Source organism: Phalacrocorax aristotelis, chromosome 16 (genome assembly GCF_949628215.1).
Source record: "Phalacrocorax aristotelis chromosome 16, bGulAri2.1, whole genome shotgun sequence".
In the NCBI taxonomy this organism is placed as follows: Eukaryota; Metazoa; Chordata; class Aves; order Suliformes; family Phalacrocoracidae; genus Phalacrocorax; species Phalacrocorax aristotelis.
In genome coordinates this window covers 8,018,127-8,030,172 of record NC_134291.1, presented here as the reverse complement: position 1 = coordinate 8,030,172, position 12,046 = coordinate 8,018,127, and the positions used below count along the sequence as shown (strand labels likewise).

General features: G+C 50.7%; 1 protein-coding gene across 1 annotated transcript in view; it reads left to right on the top strand.

The window, feature by feature from the left end:
• The window catches only part of MAP2K6 (mitogen-activated protein kinase kinase 6), a 43,681-nt gene extending 32,473 nt beyond the window's left edge, over positions 1–11,208 (top strand). Inside the window, exons 7-12 of the mRNA XM_075111176.1 lie at positions 117–168; positions 2,240–2,367; positions 3,088–3,165; positions 3,949–4,088; positions 7,016–7,061; positions 10,537–11,208. Coding sequence (XP_074967277.1) covers positions 117–168; positions 2,240–2,367; positions 3,088–3,165; positions 3,949–4,088; positions 7,016–7,061; positions 10,537–10,614 — 522 coding nt within the window. The 3' untranslated portion in view covers positions 10,615–11,208. The remainder of the gene's footprint in view (positions 1–116; positions 169–2,239; positions 2,368–3,087; positions 3,166–3,948; positions 4,089–7,015; positions 7,062–10,536) is intronic.
• The last annotated feature ends 838 nt before the right edge of the window (positions 11,209–12,046 follow it).

Below are 12,046 nucleotides of genomic sequence, written 5' to 3'. Positions count from 1 at the left end.
GTGCAGTTCCTTCCCTCCAAGGAGGTCTGGTGAGGATGGGGCAGGTGAAGCCAGACAGCATTTCCTCCTCATTGTGGTGCTGCCTGTTGGGATTCACTCTAGATTTGTTGTTTCAGATTGTAAAAGCACTAGAACATCTACACAGTAAGCTCTCCGTGATCCACAGAGGTAAGTGCCAGGCACACAGCCACGACCTGTCTGTCTGCCCTGTGCCGCACGCTCTCAGCTTTGCAAGGGCCTTGCGGCCAGGCACAGGGCTCCCAAAATACCTGAGATAAAATGAGCCTTTGACAGCAAAAAAATTCCCCACATCTCATGACTAGCAAAACCTTGTCAGAGGAAATGTCTGCTGGTTTGCTCTTTAAAACCTGCATGCTGGTCCCAGTGTTCCCTCGAGGTGGAGGAGAAGCGAGCACCAGCCTGACTGTGCTGGCAAGAGAAAGGGCTGTTTCCCCATGGGTTGCATTTCTAATGCATGGTCTAAAACCATGGTCTGCTTCAGCACCTCTGCAAAATTAAAACAGACTTTTCCTTCTGACCTTGGTGGGCTTCAGATCAGGCTTTGCGAAGGCTTCTCCCTTAGCTCGATGGCTCCATGTTGAAGGCAGTGAGAGGCGTCCCCATGCCAGTGTGATGCCTCATGCAGTGATCTGACCAGCCTCATCTTCTTCTTTGAGCTTCCCTGAGCACTGGTGGGGCAGAAAAGTTTGATACCTGAAATAGCCTCAAGTGAAGTCATAAATACCCTCCTTAAACTCTTCTGACATTTTCCCCTCTAGACCATCTCAAAGATGTCGTGAACACTCTTAGAAAGAAACAAATTTGCAGTGTTGCTGCTTGACACCTTCATTTTTAAAGGGTCATTTTCATTTTATCATGAGGAGGAAAAAGCCCTCTCTGGAATGTGTGACTGCCAGGGAAAGGAGCATCTGAAGCAAACAGAGTTCAGCTCTAGCAGGCAGTCACATTTTGTACATTCTGCATGTGGCTGGGGGTTGAGTTTCTGCCTTCTGTATCATTTACAGTAGGTGGAAAATGGCTTGGCTTCTGGATCTCTGTTTACTTGTTTGATTTCCACGGAAAATTGTCTTATTTCAGCATAGTAACAGATGGGTGAGGATCGGAGATACCTGAAGCTTTTGATTGCAAAATGCTGATTAGAGAGCAGATGTTAACGAACTGTAAACCACCCAGTTCTAATAAGCAGGACTCAAAAAGCAGCTTCTGGCCTCCTTCAGATGGCGTTTCAGCTCTTCTATTTAATATTTATCACATGTAGACACAGGACCTTCTTGCAGAAGAGACCTCTTATTTCTGGGTGGCAACAGGGGAAGGACTGCTCCCTTCTGAGGGGCAGCGCTGGGACAAGAGAAAACAGGGCAGCTTCTGTTACCTGCGCTATGTTGAGATTTCATCTGGGATTAGCCTCACAGGGAGTGACTGCCTGCTGTGCAGGAAAGCACCTCTCGTGGATATCACTTACCAGCTTCTTTCTGTGCGTTAATTTCCCTTTCTGATAGTGATTATAACTACCTTCATGAGTGTGATGCAAGTGTGAATGCACCAAGGATTATAAGGCCGTGATGGGAAGCAGATAAATCTGGCAGTAATAGATGAGACACTGGCCCGATTTCCATAAGGTGTGCAGCACCCACACGCCTGCTGCTGTTCACATTGCCTTCAAGCTTCGTATCCTTAAAAGTAGAGGCCATTTCTGAAACCTTGATCCTTCTTAGTTTACTGCTCCCTCCTTCCCCTGCCACCCCTGCTCCTCTTCACCCTTTCCTGTCCACCCCTCATCCTTTCCCCATGGGTTTTTCCTTTTGCTGGCATGAGACCAGATCCAGCTGGGGACTTGCCAGGGTTCCAGCCATTTGCAGACATCCTCTGGCGATGCTTCCAGCCCTGCTGAGCTGTTCCCCTTTGAGCGCTCTGATGTTCGTGGCTATCCCCTGTGCGGTGGGATACGATGGCTACACGCAGGGTTACCGCCCACCCTTCCAAATCAGAGAGGGGAGTCGGCAAGTGAAGGGACACTTGCAGGACATATGACAGGCCCATGAGGCAGTCACCTGAACTTGCAGGAACTGCAGCCAGCGGGCTTCTGGCGCGCACAAAGTGCAGGGGTTTGCACAGGCACCTTTGGTGCCCTCTGCTGATGGGAAGCTCTTTGGCTTTTTTTGGCTTGGCACAGCCACCCATGCGTGACAGTGACTGTGGTATGTGTTCCTTCTTGCAGATGTAAAGCCCTCTAACGTGTTGATCAATACGCAGGGGCAGGTGAAAATGTGCGATTTTGGAATTAGCGGTTACCTCGTTGATTCAGTTGCTAAAACCATGGATGCAGGATGCAAACCCTACATGGCTGTAAGTTGAGCCGCGGAGAAGCTGTGTGTGAAAGCTGCTGTGGGATCAGCCAGAGGAACATGAGCCTGGGCATCAGGTCATCCTAAAGGGGGAAGGATCAGCCTCCGGCATGTGTCCTGGGGACTCGTTTTGGAAGACGTATCCCTGAAGTTACTTGTAAAGGGGCAGAGAGGGGAGACAGATCTCATGGGTCAGATCAGATCTCCTGGGCACAGCTTCCTGCTGCCTTATCACCTCCCTGTGACCTTGAGGAAGTCTCTAGCTACTCTGTGTTGCACTTTTGCTTTTTGCCCTGTGGGGACAATAGTACGTTCCATCTGAGAGAAAGAAAAGTCCCCAGGGATTGGGTCCCTCAGATTCCTCGTGGGAGCTGCTGTTCAGGATTCACTCTCTGTGGAGCACTTGCACGGAGTGAAAATGGTCCTGGAGAACTGGGCCTTGTCACCCCCCTGAGCCAGATGTGCGGGGTCGGGTCCACCACCCCAATCCCCGGTGCAGGTACCATCTGCTTCTGGTGACCCATTTCACTGCCTGCCCTTACTGGCAAGGATGTGGGACCACATCTGGCCCCATGACAACCAAAGGAGCAAGCTGGTGGCATGGGCTAAGTGGTCCTGGCCTGCCACCATGAAAAGACCCATTTGAGGTCGGTGAGCCCTGGGTGCGGGCATTGCACTGGGACCATCCCTGTTCCTCAACCACCTTTGTCTCTGTTCACAGCCTGAAAGAATTAACCCGGAGCTGAACCAGAAGGGGTACAGCGTCAAATCTGATATCTGGAGCCTGGGGATCACAATGGTAGGGTGACCTGGGGGCTTGCAGCGATGCCAGGAGGGATGAGTGTTGCTCGTGGATTCATTTTCCTCCCCACAGCCCCTCTGACACTGGTGGCATTGGTTCCCTGGGAAGGTGGTGGGGTGGGAATGGGAATACAGCTCTAGGGGTACCAAGGAGCATGCCGCAGGGATGAAGGGAAGGAGGATGGAGCTGCTTTGTCAACTCCTTGCTGTCTTTGGACGTGTTGGTGGGGTGCCACCCTGGCAGGGACAACCCCACTGTGGTGGCCGTGGGCTGCCGGGAGATGGCAGCATGGGCTAAGGCGAGGGCGCCTGGTGCTGTACGTCTGTCGCCTTGGAGCAGGTTGGATTTCAAGCACAAAAAAAATACTCCCAGCACTTAGCGATTAGCAAAGTCCCCCTCAGAAGAGGAGGGATGGGTAGCGTCTCCCACGCAGCGTTTAGGGGGAATCCATCTGCTTGCAGAGTCATTTTATAGCACAGTTACCCTTTGCAACATGGTGTTGTTTTTTAACTTCTAATCTTTCCCAAGTGATGTCTAACACGAGGGTAACACAGGAGTGAATGTGGAGGCTACTGAGTCTCCTCAGGCCTTTCTCTTTTGCTGGGGGAGGTTAAGGAAGGTGTTGGGGCCACGTGGGGTGAGGAAATGCTGTGTATTTGTGCAGAGCTTAAAAAAACACACCCCTGGTTGGTCACACAGGGATCTGAAATCCGTGGGGCGGGAGGGCAAGCCGTGGGGTGTCTGCACCCGACGCCTGAGGCGTGGGCTCTGTCTCCCCAGATCGAGCTGGCCATCCTGCGCTTTCCCTACGACTCCTGGGGGACACCTTTCCAACAGCTCAAGCAGGTGGTGGAGGAGCCATCGCCGCAGCTCCCAGCAGAGAAGTTCTCGGCGGAGTTTGTCGATTTTACCTCGCAATGGTAAAATACCCCCTTGGCCCTAGTTGCCCTAGTCCCACTCACCCTGGCCCTGCTCGCTTCCACCATGCTGCGGGGAGGCTGAGGAGGGCAGGCGCGGCTGCCTCCCATGTCCTGGTCCCTACAGGTGTCTCTCTGGGGTACAACCCAAATTTTTTGAACAAAACATTCCCCCGGGTGAAGGGATGGGCCTTCATGCCCTCACTGAGCCATGAGGGCCGGGCTGGGCCCTGGCGCTGTGCAGGCAACACGCACCCTTTGCCAGAGTGCCGGTAATGGTGGCTGTGGGGGTCTTCCCGGCCTGAGGTGGTGAGGAACAGGCTTGGTCACTTTGGGGGGGCATGCAAGAGGAAGGGATTTAGCAGGCTTTCTCATCCATTTCCCCCCATATCAACAGCACCGGGTGTCTGTGGCTGGGCTGGCAGGACGGGCAGGTGTGGGCAGGCAGGTCCGCCGGGCCCCTCGCGTCCCTGGGCCTGGCATGGGGCGGCGAAGGGGAGCAGGGCGCAGAATGGCTGCGTCCTCCTGCTGCTCCCGCTCCCGGGGGACACGGCTCTGAGGGCAGGGATGGTGCAGAGTCTGCCCCGGGGTGGCCCCCGTCGGCAGCTGTCCCGCTACCGGGGCCCTCGTGCTGCTGCGCTGCTTTCCATGGGACTCGGAGCTGGAAGCAGCGGGAGAGTTTGGCTGTGGTGTAGGAAAAGGGTTGGAGCAGATGCGCGCTGTCTGGAGGTTGTGAGAGCTGCATAAAAGCACAGGCTCTCCCAGCACCCGAGGAGACTCACAGCTGCCCTCATCGTATGGTTCAAAGAGAGCTGGCGGCGGCCCCGCAGCTCCTGACTGCTTCTCCCTCCAGCTTCCCTGGAAACCGCCTGGGAGGCGTTTTTATTTTCCAGGCGCTGCAGTGCCATCCGCAGCTTGCCAAGTTGGCAGGTGGATGGTGGGTTTGCGTGGTAGCCAAGAAAGGACGGCAGATCGACAAATACAGAAATGTGAGACTGTTCCTGAGCTGCCAGCGTCAGGGCCTGGAGCCTGGCCACTCTGCTGTGACCCAGGAAGGGGATTATCAGCCACTCCTGCCCAGGGACTTTAAGTACCGACACTCAGATTCTTCAGAGTCTTGCACAGACATGTTGTTGAGGTCCCCATGATTCAGCTGCACGCCTCTCTACCAACCTGCGCTGGGGAATACCTGCCCATGCCCACACTGCTCTGTGTCTATCTTGGAAAAACCCTCCCACAAAATGCCCACCATTTTTGCAAGGCCCACGCTGAGATTTTGGACCAGCTGCCTTTCTCCCATGCTGCTGGCTTGCTAATTGTTATTGCGAAGTTGCCTGTTTGTGCCAGGCAGGCTGTTGTTCCCCACTGAATATTTTGCTTTTGCAAGCATGGTGTCTTGTGGCTATAGCTGTGGGCTGGTTTAGGAGTAAGGTATCCACAGCCATTCATGATGACTGCAGAGGGAAGAATGACCCCACTGAGCAGCACTCATGTTTTGAAAGCTCATGCTTTGGGGAGCACGTGGAGGTTCCTCCCTTTGCAAATCCCATCCTCCAGGATGCTGAAGATCCCTCAATGCCATGGGGTGGCACGGACTCGGAAAATCGTGCTTTGGCTGCAGGTCGCGCTAGTTTTGTGTTGTTAGAGCATGAGAGTTCCTTCTGACACCGAACCAGGTCACATCAACTCAGTGTATCAAGATTGGCCTGGCTTAGGCGTATCTTAAATTCAAGAGGTTGCAGAGTGAATCACACCATCTGCTGCCTGGGGCAGCAAAAGTCTGATTACCTGTAGCCACTGCAGGGAAGTTCCTGGGATGTCTGAGTTAAGATTAGATCCAAACATGGCTTTTAATTCCTGAAGATTTACATTGATTTCAGTAACTTGTTACCAGATTTCCTGGTATTAGTAACCTGTGAACAAGGGGTTTGTTTGTAGAGAGTCTGAATTAGGAGGATTATACCCAAATCCTGCTTCTGGACACACCTAACCTTCAAATTCACCTTAGCATCTCAGCTTGGGCTGCTTTTGAGCTCAGAGGATATGACACATCCCATACCTTCAGTTCGGCAATATTGGCACGTATCGTTGCTAGGTTCCTCTGTTCATTCACAACATGACACTGAACTGAGCCCGCTACACACAGCAAGCAGGAAATATCTATTCAGTGTGTGTCCTCCACTTCCTCTGGGCTCCGGCAAATCCCAGCAGAGGAGCGACTTATCATTGCTGAGGTTCTCACTTTTGTTTTGCTCAGTGTGACACCTTTTCCCCGCCACCAACGTGTACGTGTGTGAAGATCTTTTCAAGTTGCTCCAAGTGTCTTTCCCCTAAATACACTGTCAGGAAGTGAGTAGAGATTACGTCCTGTCTTTTAAAAGCTATTTTCTGCTGGAGGGAAACCAAAATAACCTCCAGCTACAACCCTCCAGAGCCATCTGTTGTAGGAGAGGAGGAAAAAAGGATGTCCCTTGTAACCGTCCCCGCTGATAACAGCATGGTGATAAACAAATAGTTGTACACGTGCTTCAGATCCACTCGGTCACCACTCCCAATCAGAGGTTGGAGGCTGTATCCATTCCCTTAGTCGCTGGCCTACTGGACAGTACCCAGAAAACCAATTGTATCTGGCCCCCAGCAACGGGCAGTGTCTTGACTGGTGTATATGGTGTCTCCAGATCTCTTGTTTGACCTTGACTGAGCTCACTGCACTTGTGCGTACTCAGCACTGTGTACCATGCGGGGCCTGTGTGCAGGCTGTGTTGGCTGTAGATGTCCTCAAGGCCTAAGCTTAATATATGGATGAGTAGTTGAACTTATTCTACAGGGGCTTCAAACCTTGCTTTTGTCATGGTGTAGATGTATGGCCTTGCTTAAACTGCATACAGAATGTAACTTGTAAAATTTTTCTTCTTTTTTTTTCATTAAAGCTTGAAGAAGAATTCCAAAGAACGGCCAACATACCCAGAGCTTATGGTGAGTGTGTTGCATTAAGCAGTGTATTAGTTCAGAGCTGAGATGGATTACAATGAGGTGCTGGGGGCTGGGTTTCCAGTAGTGACTGATCATTTGGGATACTCAGCGTCTCTCTTTCCGTAACAGATGTGAGAATCATGGCACTTCAGGATCTTGGGAGGGTGACTACAAATCAGAGATACTCTTTGAAATGTTGTTCAGGTGCTCTTCCAATCAGATTAAGGGAGGAAACTATGTAAACAAATGAGAACAAATTTGCTAAGGAACAAGAATCAGGCTGTGAAGAACCGGTCAGTCTCTTCTTGGGTTTGTGTGATGGCTTCAGACACCTAAGTGAAAGGGATGCCCCACGGATGCTGTACACGGGCTGCAGGAGCTGAGTGGCCTGCTAGGCTTGACTGTCATGGTGCCTTGGAGAGGAGACTTTTTGGACAGAGTAATTCCCGGACGTTAGGGACAGGGACAAGTCTGTGACTAATAATTCCAGTTATTGAATTTCATCTGCTGCTTAGAGACTGCTTGCTGTGAGCACGTCTAGCACAGAGGAGTAACTAAGGAAGAAAATGCTGATAAAGGCTTATGATAGTGGAAATGCAAGGCAGTGCAGGGCTTTGAGGTCAGATGCACTTAACTGCTGATGAACTCTGAGCAGTGCAGACACTGATGTATACTCAGCCAGAGCTCTGGGCTGGAGCTGGCAAGAACAGGTTCTGTGGTGAGATTTTTCTGATAGGGTTCCACAACTTCATAGCCTCTCTCTCTCCTGACTTTCTGGTATTGATCCTCGTGCTCCTAATAGCTGGCAAAAAAGCAGGAGAGCTTAAGAAGTCCGTGTTTCACTCCCATAAGAATCTAGCCCCTTTTTTATTCTCACCTGATTCACAGCTTGCTAAAGTCAGGAAGGTGCCTAACTTCGTTATTTCTGACAATCCTGACCCAAATGCTTGCTTGTCCCAACATGCCCGCCCCTGTCCAGTGCCACTGGCAAGAGCTTCTGGGTTAAGGGTGAAAACTGCTGCAGAATTTCCTCAGGCATTAGTGTCTCCTGCCCCATAACTTGTAGGATGTGCGTTACACTATCCAGGGGGTCAGCCTCATCGCTACCTCACACTGCTTGGAGGTGTTGGGACCTCTGTGGTGTGAAGGAGCCAGGGGCTTAAGGTGCTCTCTAGCTGCAAGACATGCTGGAAATCCATGTACCTTTTGAACGTGAGTTGTAAGCAATGAATAATTCCTGTGGCATTTCTTGCTGGGCCCTATAATGCAATCAGACTATATATAGATCTGATTTACTCACAGTTTGCCCAAATGCTGGTTTCAGACAAAGGGAGGCCTGAGGATTATGGCTTTTTTTTTCCTTTTTCTTTTTTTATTTATTATTGAATAAATACATATATATTTTAAGCAAATTTCTGAAGTTTGCCAAATGGCCTTTTATCAAAAAGGTTCACTGGAGCAGCTCCGTCTGCTGCAGCATTAATACCCATTGGCAAGAGAGCACATTTCTATTGAATTAGGTTCTTGGATCACCTCTCCAGAGTATCTCAATGCTGTGGTATTTTATGGCTGACATGAATGTTGTGAGGTCCTGTGGTTGAGTGTTGCTGTTTTGTTGGGGTTTTTTTTCTCCCTCCTCTCTCTCTTATGGCATTAAGTTGCGGTACTGGATTGGGCTTGTCATTTAGACCAAGACTTCTCCCTTGCTTTCCTGTGGAATTGAGGTTTCTCATGGAAAATATGACTCTGTGCTATCTTGAGCATCAGGAAAACTGATACGGGTGCTTAATTTAATTTTAAAACCCACTTCCCCAGGTGAAGTGGAGCATGAAACTACTGCAGGACTCCTCCACGGTGGTCTGCATGTTGCGTGGAGCACATCCCACCTGGCACAGGGTGTTTTGTGCTATAGCCAGACTCAGTTGTTGCAAAGGCCCGGGGTTCACTGGGAGATGGGGCTGGAGGCCACCACTGGCACCCATGTCACGTTTGCAGGTGCTTCCAGGCTGTGGTAGCTCTGCTTTGGGTGTGACTTAGTTGGGATGTGAAAGCAGTGGCATCCCACTGGGATAAAAACAGAGCAGGCCATTTGGGCCATCTCTCTGAGAGTTACTCAGGACACTTCGATTCCCGTGACTGTCTGACCCAGGGAGACCTTAAATTATGTCTGGATCCTTGCCTCAGCCCATTTCAGCTCTGTTTCCCACATAATTGTGCTTCCTCTTCCGTGCTGGTGTGTCTTTGGGTTGCTTCCCGGCTGCTCAGAGCTGCCTCTTTTTCTTCACTTTTTAACTTTTCACTCAAGCTCACCTTGGAAAGTCTCTTTTCTTTGCTCTTCTCTCTCCACCGACCACTGCCGTAAATGATCACTGAAATAGCCGATATTCAGGGACTGATGTGAGGGGCAGCTCTGAAAAACCCCGGAAACCTCAAATTGTCTTTAAAAATCTGGCTTGAAACGAGAGGGTCAGGAATCAAACCAAGCTCCTCCAGCCTGTGTATGGGAAGCGCAACAGCATTTTGCACAGAGCAGAGGTCACCTGTGAGCCCCGCAGGGCCCCAGCTGCCTTTTGGTTCTCTCGGACACCCTCCATATAAATAAATAGAATTAACTGCCAGGACAGTGGGTGTCAGACAGTGTTTGGTGATTTCAGGTGGTAGTTGGCTGATCTCAGCTGATGTGTTGCAGCCCCTGGTAGCAAACTGAATCGCTGGTGCTAGTGGAGAGGGGCTTTGCTGTTGCTGTCAGGGGGCATTTGGTTGTTTTTTTTCTCCTTACACATATTTTTCCATTTGTGCTGAAATGTAGGCAAGATTTTCTGGCAGGATGTCTTCCCATGTTGGTTGCGATTAAGTAGTTAAACATACAGCTGTGGATGGCTTTCCAGCCAGGATGGCTTTCCTCTTTGCGGTGGTTAGGGGTAAAGTAGCCATCTCCTGCTGCGAGTATGAGCAATTGCAGGGAAGAAATGAGACTCAAAAGTCACCAGAGGGTAAATACACAGATAAAGCAGGAAGCTGAGGGAAAACCCACTGCAGTCAGCCTTCCTGCAAGGTTTTCCTTGCTCTGGTTGGAGCTGGTGTGTGGTGGGGTGGGTAACCACCATCTCAGGAGGAGCGCATCTCCGGGGCACCGCAGAGCTTCAGCCACTGTGTGCCGAAGGACACGATCTGCTAGAGATGGAGGCAGTGTTTTCTTAATACTTTCCCTTGCTTTGAGAGCAGCCCAGCTCAGCTGACCCAGAGAGGGCAGGGTTTAGGGGGAATCTGAGAGGATAGCACAGATCTGCAGCTTTCGTGAAGTGGTCCCTCAGGCTCCCCGACTTGCCACAGCTGCAAAACACGTAAAGCCCAATAGTATGATACTAGTGTCAAAATATTTTTCACTGGCTTGAAGATTGTCTGAAAAGATTTTAGGTTTGGTTCTCAGCATCGTGAATAATAAACTTTCCTATTTGTTCTCTCTTTTCTTTCCCAGCAACATCCTTTCTTCACCCTGCACGAATCCAAAGAGACAGACGTCGCCTCTTTTGTCAAACTCATCCTGGGAGACTGAGAACTGGACTTGTAAATGAATTGCCCTTCTGTGGACTGGTGGGTGCAGGGGAGGGGCGCGTGGCAGGACTTGCCATGAAAGCACCAACAGAAAGTCGCCGTGTTTTGTTTTGTTTTGTTTTTATTCTGAGAAACCCCCGCCTCACCGAAGTTTTTAAAAGGGTTCTTTGGTATCCATAGTGACATAGAACGAGCTGGTTAGTGAAATGAATTTTAATAAGGTTGGTAACCTTAAAACAAAAACAAAACAAAAAAAAATTTAAGAGTGATTTACATATTTAATGACAGTCAAAGTCCCTCTTCCTAAATTTCTCCTCCTCCCCCTTCCCTTCCCCCTGAACCAGAATTTGCTTTGTCATGGTAATAGGTGCTATGGTAGTCATGAAGTTGTATGTAGATTTATATTTTGTCCCTTCCATTATTTTAATATTTATGTTAAGTGCTTGATGGAATAGATTTCTGTTTTATGAGGATGAATGCGTGGTGACGATGCTGATGCTAAATGAGGGCACAGCAAGCAATAGTTGTAGGGCTTTGCTGGGGAAAAGGTGTCAAAGGAAAAGAGAAAGAAGAGAAGTAAGTGTCTGTGTTGTGGAAAATATTTAATGTGCATCATAAAAAGAATTTATAAACAAGGTTCTCAGCTCAGCTACTTGGGCTGCTTTTGCAGGCAGGGTGCGAGGCAGTGACTCTGTAAGGGAGGGAGGCCCCAGTGTCCCGCGAGGTCACCTCTTCTCCGGACACCGCGCTCCGAGTCCGGCTGGTGCGTCCCGGCCAGCCTGCCACCTGCGGTGCACTGCCAGCCTCCTGCCCAGGGAAAGCCCCTGCCCTATGTCCCACTGACTTACCCTGCTGTATCGGGTGGGTGATGAGGTCTGGAGCGGGAAGACATTGCTGGGATAGTGTCTGGGACAAAAGCCCAGAGGGAAATAGATTGTCGGATAAGTTGCACAAAGACCAGGAGGAGGCTGCAGTGGTCAGTCCCCACCCGCCTGTGAGCCCAGCAGTGCTGCAGTGTCTGGGGCTCCCTTGGGCTGGGGATGAGCTGCTTTGGGCCTAAAAGGGAGTTCCTCTCTCCCTCTCCCCATGGGAAAGGATAACAGTCTGCATAGCATGACATCTGTGAAAAATGGGATATCTCAGTGCAAGTTTACAGGGCTCTCGGCACTGCATCGCAGCAATCCCTCTGTGCTTGCCCACAGACTTTGGGAGTGCTAGCGAGCTCCCCTGGAGCCTGTGCCGGCATGCGGTTTGGGCCATATCCAGCTCTGGTTGGGATGCTGAAGGCAGCCAGGAGCACTGGGCTCCGGCACGGGCTGCAGGTGTCCCCGACAAGAGATGCAGCCTGGGAAACCACGCAGGGAAACCACAGCCCACCCGTACCAGGAGCTCGTTGCTGTTGGCCGGGTCCTCAGAGAAAAGCTGCTAGCCAA